The 10,874-nt window shown below is 39.5% G+C and overlaps 1 protein-coding gene and 1 pseudogene across 1 annotated transcript in view; one reads left to right on the forward strand and one right to left on the reverse strand.

Annotated features, from left to right (window-relative positions):
* Positions 1 to 7,466, forward strand: part of LOC107739550 (epiplakin-like) — a 16,060-nt gene extending 8,594 nt beyond the window's left edge. Inside the window, exon 2 of the mRNA XM_016551700.1 lies at positions 741 to 7,466. Within this exon, the coding sequence (XP_016407186.1) occupies positions 773 to 7,039 (6,267 nt within the window). The 5' untranslated portion in view covers positions 741 to 772 and the 3' untranslated portion in view covers positions 7,040 to 7,466. The remainder of the gene's footprint in view (positions 1 to 740) is intronic.
* Positions 7,467 to 7,914: 448 nt separating this feature from the next.
* Positions 7,915 to 10,602, reverse strand: LOC107739604 (F-box/LRR-repeat protein 6-like; annotated as a pseudogene).
* Between the last annotated feature and the right edge of the window lie 272 nt (positions 10,603 to 10,874).

Genomic DNA, 10,874 nt, shown 5'->3' on the forward strand with positions numbered 1-10,874 from the left:
CACGTTCAACGCGGACGCACAGACGGTTGTCGTGGTAATGAACACCAGAGCAACCACTTGCGCGTCCGCACTGAACGTGCATCTCGCATATAAAAAGCATTTTAGGGGGCCCAAGGCGGTCGCCTACCTTTGCCTAATGGTTAAGTCCGCCTCTGGTCACTCACTCTAGTCAGAAGCCATTCTCTTCCATACACATGGATGTATGGATGAGAGTGACCTCTGGCTTGAGTTAATGTCAGAAAATATTGCCTAATGCAATTGTGCAACAAAAAAAGGAGTTAATATGCATAATATTGCACATGCATAATATTCTGCCTTTTGTACAATATGCCAAAAGATGACATCTAGTCAGAAGCCTAGGTCAGAAGGGTGCACCTTTATGCATGATTGTTGACAACTGACAAGTGAAAAGCCTGTCTGCTTCATTGATTCTTTATCCTGACATTCTTCAAGAATATATCGGAATCCTGTATTTCCAGTGCTTACAAGGTTCATGCTAAACAAATCACATGCAGACTTTTCCAAATGATGCAATGCTCAAAAAGTTTTTTCTTGTGAGGACAAGTCATAAAAGGGGTGAAGGGTACTTTCATTGCTTGCACAAACACAAGTTTCAACAGGGTTCTGTGGTGTACAGTTTTGCCTTTTCTACAGTAAACAAAATATATGGATAACTTAAATGAACAGGTTAGACTAGTTTTTACATGCATGACTAATAATTATTCATATATAATCCACAGACCCTGGTGCAAGAAAATCCACACAAAAAAAAATGCCAGCTCAGGAAAATTGCAGTTCTCAGGGCCCAGTAGCTGGAGTGTTCCTTGAACATTCAAATGAAACAATTACAATATACCAAGCCTTCAAGAAGCGCTTGTTGAAGCCAGGAACATATCTTGCACTGTTAGAAGCTCAAGCTGCAACAGGAGGAATCATCGACCCTGTCAAAAACAGGGCATGGTCTGTAGAAGATGCAGTAAAGGAAGGCATTGTGGGACGTGAAATGAAAGAGAAACTTCAATTAGCTGAGAGGGCCATCACAGGCTACACAGATCCATACACCAACCAACAAATCTCACTCTTCCAGGCCATGCAAAAAGATGTAATCCCAAGAGAATATGGCATTAGATTACTTGAGGCACAGATCTCTACCAAAGGGATCTATGACCCTATTGAAAAATGCTACCTAATAGAAGAACAAGCCTTTGGGAAAGGTCACTATGACAAAGATCTTTTTAGAGACCAGGTGGATGCTCTAAAAGTATTATATGATCCAAACTCTCAAGAAAACCTCACCTATGCATCCTTGATAAAGAAATGCACTGTAGCCCCAGAAACAGGTTTGCTGCTGCTCCCGATTTACATCACATTTAAAGGTCTTCGCAGAGGTGTAACCTCCGCTGAGCTTCTGGCATCAAAAATAATTGACCAACAGACATTTGAAGATCTGCATAAGGGTAAAACCACCACCCAGGACGTGATGTTAATGGAAACAGTGAAAGAATATCTAGAAGGTAAAAAGAGCATTGGGGGAGTAGCTATGCTCTCTACGAACAAGAAAATGGGCATCTATCAGGCAATGAGACAAGGAATAATCATGCCTGGTTCTGCTTTGATTCTGCTGGAAGCCCAGGCTGCAACTGGATCCATGATTGACCCTGTTGAAAACAAGACATACAGTGTAGATGAAGCCATTAAACAAAAACTTGTAGGGCCAGAGTGCCATGCAAAATTGCTCGCAGCAGAACGTGCAGTGACTGGTTACAAGGATCCATACACTGGTGAAACCATTTCTCTTTTTCAAGCTCTGAAGAAGGAACTGATTGTGAAGGAGCATGGGATCCGATTGCTTGAGGCACAAATTGCGACTGGTGGAATTATCGATCCAATAAACAGTCACAGAGTTCCTGTGGATGTAGCATACAAGCGTGGCTTCTTCGATGAGGAAATGAATGCCATCCTTGAGGATTCTGGAGATGACACTAAAGGTTTCTTTGACCCAAACACAAACGATAATCTGACATATCTGCAACTGCTGGATCATTGTGTCATCGACCCCTCTACGGGACTCACATTATTGCCCATTCAGGATCCATCCAGCAGTCTGAATCACACATTCATTGGCTATGACATCAAAAAAGTCTTCAAGGGTGTCATGGTAAAAGTGACATGTGGAAAATACATGGGAATGACTGTTTCGCTCTGGGAATTACTTATGTCTGAATATTTCACAGAACAGCAAAGGCAAGACTTTATCCAGAAATACAGAAACAAAACACTCACAATTGAAATTATAGTCACCAAAGTTCTAGAGATCATTGAACATTCAGTGAAAACAGCTAATGCAGTTTTTAAAGGTATAAGGGAAAAAGTAACTGCAAACCAGCTCGCCGAGGCTGACATCATCACAGAGCATGATCTAGAGGATCTCAGAGGAGGAAAAAAGACGGTAAAAGATGTTATAGAGAATGAATCTGTGCAAATATACCTACAAGGTAAACCAAGCATTGCTGGTGTGCTGCTTCCTGACTCCCAAATAATGTCAATCTACCAAGCCAGACAAAAAGGAATTCTGAGGCCAGGAACATCACTTGTTCTTCTTGAAGCCCAGGCTGCAACAGGATTCATAATTGACCCAATTGCTAATCGAAAGTTTTCTGTAGATGATGCAGTGAAGGCACGAGTGGTAGGGGCTGATCTTCATGCAAAATTAAGCTCCGCAAAGAAGGCAGTGACAGGTTACCAAGATCCTTACACTGGCAAGAAAATCTCACTGTTCCAAGCAATGCAGAAAGATTTAATTGTGAAAGATCATGGTATACGTCTGCTAGAGGCCCAGATTGCCACAGGGGGCATTATTGATCCTGTAAATAGCCATCGCATTCCTGTTCATATTGCTTATAAACGAGGATATTTTGATACCGAAATGAATCAGATCCTTTGCGATCCAACTGATGACACAAAAGGATTCTTTGACCCAAACACTCATGAAAACCTTACTTATATGCAGCTTATGTCCAGATGTGTCACTGACCAAAGCACAGGCCTTTGCCTCTTGACAATCAAAGGAAACGACAAGAGAGTCAAAATAGGAGGCAGCATTAAAGAGGTGTTCCATACCACATATGTCTCTGTGAGATACGGCAGATTCAGCAACAAGAAAGTGACACTCTGGGATCTCATCAACTCTGAATATTTGTCTGAGGAGAAAAGGCAGGAGCTGTTAAAGTGTTACAAGTCCAAAACAATCACAATAGAAGAAATCATAACAATTATTTTAGAGATCATTGAGAGCAAGGAAGTACAAAGAAATGCTGACCTCAGTGTAGATGGTCTCAGGGGAAAAGTCTCCATTTTGGAGCTGCTGAATTCGGCAATAATAGATGAAAAAACATACAAAAATGTGCTTGAAGGGAAGCTAACAATCAAAGACCTCACTGAGATGGGCACTGTGAGGAACTTCCTTAGTGGAACAAGCTGTATAGCAGGTGTATTATTACAAAAGTCAAATCAGAAAATGAGCATCTACCAAGCCAAAAAAGAGGGCTATCTGACCCCTGGCACTGCCTTGTGTCTTCTTGAAGCACAGGCTGCCACTGGTTTTATTATTGATCCAATACAAGACAAGAAACTCACTGTTGAGGAGGCCTTGAAGCAGAAAGTCATTGTTCCAGAGTTGTATGAAAAAGTCCTGGCTGCTGAGAAAGCAGTGACTGGTTACAAAGACCCATACACTGGCAAGACAATATCACTTTTCGAAGCCATCAAGAAAGACCTTATTGTAAAGCAGCATGGCATACGTCTGCTTGAAGCCCAGATTGCTACAGGTGGCATCATTGATCCCTTAACAGGTTTACATTTACCACTCGAAGTTGCTTTCAAAAAGGGTTATTTTGATGCTGACTTAAACAAGATCCTTGCTGATCAAAGTGATGACACTAAAGGATTTTTTGCTCCCACCACACAAGAAAATCTGACCTACATGGAAATGTTGGCACGATGCATCAAGGACCCCGATACTGGTCTCTTCCTGCTTCCAGTTGCTGAAGAAGGGAAAACACAAGAAAAATCACAAAAAATTCTCTCAGATGTTGAGATTAAGGAAGAATTTGAGAAAAACAGTGTTGTTGTTCCTGTTGGCCATTTCTCTGGAAAATCACTGTCTCTTTGGGAAGTAATACATTCTGTATACTTCACAGATGAACAAAGGCAGCAGTACCTTGAACAATATTGTTTGGGCAAGATACATATCAAGGATGTTGTCAGCATAGTTACCAAAACTATTCAAACAATAGAAAAGAAAGAAGCTAATTCTCAGACAACTATGGGCCTGAGAAAACCTGTTTCTGTGCAACAGCTGCATGACTCTGGAATCATTGACACCAAAACTTACAATGAGCTGCAACATGGTAAGGAGACACTTGAAAACATGGTTAAACTTGAATCTGTTCAAAGGTACTTGAAAGGCACTGGAAGCATTGCTGGAGTAAAGCTTCATCCATCAGGAAAAGTGTTAAGTTTATACATGGCAAAAACTGAAGGATTACTCACTTCCGATGCAGCACTGTTGTTGCTTGAGGCTCAGGCAGCAACTGGATATGTTATCGATCCAATCCAAAACACACATCACACAGTCATGGAGGCTGCCAGAGCTCAGCTTATTGGACCAGAGATATTAGAGCACTTACTATTGGCTGAACGTGCTGTCACTGGCTTCACAGACCCATACACAGATGAGCAAATATGCTTATTCGAAGCAATGCAAAAAGGTCTCATCCCTCAAAAACATGGATTGAACATCTTAGATGCACAGCTTGCCACAGGAGGAATTATTGATCCAATTGGCAGCTACAGGCTGCCTGTTCAGAAAGCAATAATGAAAGGATGCTTGAATAATGAGACCAGTGATCTTCTGGCAAATCCTATAAATAGTGAAAAGGGGTTTTCAGACCCAGAAACAAAAGAACCTCTTACTTACCATCAACTCATGAAGAAATGTGAAAGGAATTCAACCACCAGCCTGCTGCTTCTCCCAGTAACTGAAAAGAGTGCTGAAACCTCAACCTACAGTGACAAAAAATTAATAAAGTTCTTTAAAGAAAAATCAGTGATCATCAATGCTGGTAAGTTTGCAGATAAACGTGTATCACTTTGGGATGCACTACACTCAGAGTATATATCTACAGAGAAAAGGGAAGAATTACTTGACCAATACAAACAAAATAAACTATCAATAGAGGAGATAACAGAAATGGTGACAGCAATGATAATTGAAGTAACCACAAAAAAGCATTCTTTTAAAGGTCTTAGGAGACAAGTGTCAGCAAGTGAGCTATTTGGGGCACAAATCATCTCAAAAGAAATGATGAGTAAGCTTATCAATGAGGAAGTAGATGATGAAGATATCAACAAAATGGAATCTATTCAAAAATATCTTAGGGCAACAAACTGTATAGCTGGTGTATATTTCCAGTCTACAAAACAGACCATGAGCATCTTCGAAGCCAAAAATAAGGGACTTCTGACACCTGGAACATCTCTGGTTTTGCTTGAGGCCCAAGCAGCCACTGGTTTTATTATTGACCCAGTGAGGAACAAAAAGCTTTCCGTAGAGCAGGCGGTGGCTGAAGGCGTTGTGGGGATGGAATGGAAAAGCAAACTGCTCTCTGCAGAACGAGCAGTCACTGGATACATGGACCCCTACACAGGCAAAACAATCTCTTTGTTCCAGGCCTTGAAAAAAGAACTGATCGTCAAGGACCACGGTATTCGTCTGTTAGAAGCTCAGATCGCCACTGGGGGCATCATTGATCCTGTGCACAGCCATCGTGTTCCTGTGGAGGTGGCTTACCAAAGAGGGTACTTTGATGAGGAGATGAACAAGGTCCTCTCCGATCCAGATGATGACACCAAAGGTTTCTTTGATCCTAACACACAAGAGAACCTCACATACTTGCAACTTGTGGAGCGGTGTGTTAGAGACCCCAACACTGGCCTGAGCCTCCTTGTGATTGCGAAAAAGGGCGAGTTCTACTTCTTCATTGATGAACATACAAAGAATATCCTTAAATCTACAACCACAAAGAAAGCGGGAGGTAAATTCCAAGGACAGCTGGTGACACTCTGGGATCTGCTGTACTCAAATTACATTTCTGAGGAAAAGAGGAGAGAACTGGTGCAGCAGTTTAAATCAGGTACAATAACTATAGAACAGTTTTTAGAAATAGTTCTGACAGTGGTATCACAGAAATCAGGAACAAGCACCCAAACCATTACAACAATAACAACAACAGAGACAACCCAAAAACAAAATTTTCAAGGTATCAGAAAGGACGTGAGTGCTGATGAGTTGCTGCAATCCAAAGTCATTGATGAGAAAATGTACAAAGACCTAACTTCCGGAAAAGTCACAGTTGATCATGTAAGTGAAATGGACTCTGTGCGAAAATACTTGAAAGGAACAAATAGCATCGCTGGTGTATTTGTGCAGTCTACCAAACAAACCATGAACATCTTCGAAGCCAAAAATAAGGGACTTCTGACACCTGGAACATCTCTGGTTTTGCTTGAGGCCCAGGCTGCCACTGGCTTTATGATTGACCCAGTGAAGAATAAAAAGCTGTCAGTAGAACAGGCAGTGGCTGAAGGACTTGTTGGGGCAGAATGGAAAAACAAACTGCTCTCTGCAGAACGGGCGGTCACTGGTTACACAGACCCTAACACAGGGAACATAATCTCCTTGTTCCAGGCCTTGAAAAAAGATCTGATCGTCAAGGACCACGGTATTCGTCTGTTAGAAGCTCAGATCGCCACTGGGGGCATCATTGATCCTGTGCACAGCCATCGTGTTCCTGTGGAGGTGGCTTACCAGAGAGGGTACTTTGATGTGGAGATGAACAAGGTCCTCTCCAATCCAGATGATGACACCAAAGGTTTCTTTGATCCCAACACACAAGAGAACCTCACATACTTGCAACTTGTGGAGCGGTGTGTTAGAGACCCCAACACTGGCCTGAGTCTGCTTGCTTTAAAAAAGTAGATTTAAGACTGGATGCAAAATGCCATGCAATATATTCTCACTTCATTAACCACAATCACACTGTTCTATTTCTACTTATGCCAAATACAAATCTGTAAATGTGTATCAGTTAACATTCATTTTCAGTGTGCATTGCTTACATTTTTATAACATACATTTTCAGTTTTACATTTTTAAACTGAAATGTAGAAGCATCAGTAAAAGCGCAAATGCTATTTGTTTAAAAATGTAGTGTACTGATAAATTTTGTATTTCATCTTTTTAACTCATGCTCTCTTGCTATGTGTTCAAAACAATTAAAATAATCACTCAGTTGCAATATGTCAGTTTATTTGATCATTTTCAAGTCAGTAATCTCTTTCATTCTAAATACTGTTTGGTATGGCTTGTTTACATTGTGATAAAGTCAACATTCAACATTTATTGCATACCAGCACATGAACATGAGAAAAATGGTTGCAGATTATGGTAGTAAAGATAAACAAATATTTATGAAAAAATTGTACTTGCAAATCTGACAAAGTGAAAAAGTGTCCTTATCCTTATAAACAAATCCCAGAGAGGGAGAGAGAGAAATTATATTTTGTACACTTTAAAAATAAATTAATTAAAGGGGTGGTTCATTGCAATTTCGCTTTTTTAACGTTAGTTGGTGTGTAATGTTGCTGTTTGAGCATAAACAATATCTGCAAAGTGTAACTGTGCACTCAGTTGAAAAAATGACAGCTATGCAATCACCTCCAGCGCACTATTTTTCTTTTAAATCATTTTTAATTAATGTAATTTAATGAATGAAACTAAAGCTTATTCAATTAAAAATATATATAAGGAGTGATAATAGATTTTGTTTGTGTACATAATGATCACAGCACATTTTAGTTTAATACCTGAAGTTTAGGGCATCCAATCTGCAAAGCCTGAATACAGATAGGAAGCTGGCAGTATCCTCCATCTATTTTAGTATTGATCTCCAGCAGCCTGAGCTCAGGACAGCAACCTTTCTTTAATTTCAGAGAAATGTGCATCATCAGAAACAGACAAAGTTGACAAATTCACATACTTTTATATAATAAAGACATTTTATAGCATATTTCAAAGTTTAAAATGAACAAGTTACTTTAAACTTGGTTAAAAAAAAAAAAAACTTCATTAAGAATCAACACATAAAATAAAAAGATTAATATCAACTTACAGACAAAGCACTGAGCAGTTTGTCACTCTTGGTGCTGTGTGTGAAATAAATTTTCTTTATTTGGTTGCCGTATGCCTCAAGGAAGGACACCAGACCATCAACATTAAACTGTATGTGGAAAAAAAGACACAAAAACAGGTATAAGGGGTAGTATGTAGTGAAGCAGTGAAACATGCTGTGTCAAATAAAATGAATGAATGTGTGTGGTACTACTAAAATGGACAAAATACTTAACATTCTTAAAGGAAAAGTTTACATTAAAAAGAAAAAGAAAAAGCAGTAATCATTTACTTCCCCTCATGTCAGTCACTCCAATACCCCTTTGACTGTGACTCCATGGTTTTAATATATGTGACTTTATACTGACTATACTGGTCACTCTTTTCCATGCACCATGGACAGAAGCTTTTTTTAGAACCCACAAAAATATCATAAAGTCATTAATATGACAGCATATGTAGTCCATAATTTGTAAGTCCATCAAAATTTCTTCTTTTCTGTTCCGTAGAAGAAAGTAAGCCATACAGAGGTTTGGAATGACATGACGGTGAATAAAACGGAATTTTCATTTTTAGGTAACTGTCTCTTCAAATCTAAGTAAACAGTTTGCATAAAATCTGAGTGTTGCAAATTTATATTCTCTAATGATCGATAGTGAGCGCCAAGGCTTTGGAAGGCTGTTTCTGTCATTCCCGTGCAGTAAAACAGCTTGAGAGAATGAAGATCGGTGCATGATTGTGAAACTTCCTAGAAAAACAGAGCACAGACATAATCAAAAACAGATTCAGATAGCAGTCACAAAATTTCACAGCAGATGGATTATTATTACCTGAATTACATAATCAACATGTTTTTTCCAGTGGCAAAGGGAAAACTCTCTCAACTGAGACAATCTGCAGGAAACAGACACAACAAAACTCAACTATTTTGCATAGATGTGGCTTTGCTATGCATTATCTCACATTAAAAAGATTCATAAGTTCTTCCAGTTGAAAAAATACTTTTGTTTTTCAGCTAGCCAATCTATAGTGTTCCTAATCTTCTGTTCTGTCCCAGGTAATTGACTCTACCGGGTTCAATCCAGCAGTAGCCAATTGACACACTGTGCCACAGGATCGTAGAGGATGCAGCTCCATTCCATAGATGGCAAACTCTGCCAACCTTTTAAAGACAGCAAACAAATGAACTATAAACATAAAGCAAATATAGTATCTGTAGCCAGGTTGGACAGAAACTGAATAGTACAAATACAGAGTACGTGCCTCACCTGCACAGAAAAGTTATGGCTACATCCTGGAGAACTGCAAACAGAAAGATTTTCACCAGGACCTCTGTTGGCAAACTTTGACCCCAGTGGTCAAAGCTATCAGCATTATCTCTAAATCAACATTTTCATCAATAGTTTCCTCTGTGACTTTGGGGATTTTCGCTTTTACTGGTCCTTTTTTGGTTTTGTTAGTAGAGGTTTTACTCTTGCCTTTTGCATTTACCTTCTTTTTCTTACGTCCCTTCCGCTTGGGCTTCCATATGCTGTCACCACTATTTATATTTGATATAATCAAAAGCATGTCCTCTCCCTCCTGGATGGTGTAATTTGGTCTTATAGTTCGTTTCACAGTTTTTTTTTCTTTTTCTTTTTGCTTTTGTCATCTGTAAGGGAATCCGCTTTTCTTTTCAAAAGTCTTTTTTCTTTTGTAGGTGCAGTCTGGGATGTCCCAGCTGTGCTAGATTAAGGGGCTGACATGAACACGCAGCGCCAGGTGGAGCCTGGGGAGAAGCAATGGGATGGAGCATCGAATAATTATTTAAGTAGGAATATTTGTGTATATACGTGTGTAAGAACAGGAAAAGCAAAAACAAGGAAGAAATTGATTATAAATAAGTAGGTAGGCGATATGCACACAGGATGTAACACGCCAAAAAACAGAAGAAGAAGAAGAAGTGGCTGACATTTGCAGAGGGAGCCTGGAGTGACCATGGCTCTGTGTTTCAGTTGGATTCCTGCAACATATTAAACTGAAACTACTCTTTTATCTGAAAAGCAAAAACAGAAGCTATTTTACAAAAATCAGCAAACTGCAACAAAAGTGGGAACAAAACTCATCTCCAATCACTTGTGAGCAGAATAGGATTGGAGAGATGGAAAAGGAGAAAAACACAAGAGCTTCAAACGGGAGCTGTAACATAGCCACATATAGCCTACTAAAATATAGGCTATTCGAACCATATTTACTCTTAGTAGTAGGCCTATAGGACTACTTGATTTTTATTACAACCCGTGATGATAATTAATACATTACAAAAACATTGTAAAAATTAAACATTTGGCTAAAAGAAAGTCATCCCACTCCTCTACGTATACTTCTATCATCGCTTAGATGGTATAGGATTACAGCATCACGTGCCTTTTTTTTAAACGTGATTTTCTCCAATGAGGTGGAGGAGGGGGCGGAACATTTGGCAAATTAAGCTGCAGCACTTATATTATTGCACTGGTTGGCTATTAACTGCGAGTAGACAGAGTGTCATTCAATGCATTGGAGAATACAGCGAACATAAAAAAAGAAGCGAAGTTGCTTGTCAGATTTCCCTAGCAAGCAACCATATTTTTTTAAATAAGTCCAAAAAACCGCAACCCGCGAC

Source organism: Sinocyclocheilus rhinocerous, unplaced genomic scaffold (genome assembly GCF_001515625.1).
Source record: "Sinocyclocheilus rhinocerous isolate Xijiao unplaced genomic scaffold, SAMN03320098_v1.1 scaffold314, whole genome shotgun sequence".
Classification (NCBI taxonomy): Eukaryota; Metazoa; Chordata; class Actinopteri; order Cypriniformes; family Cyprinidae; genus Sinocyclocheilus; species Sinocyclocheilus rhinocerous.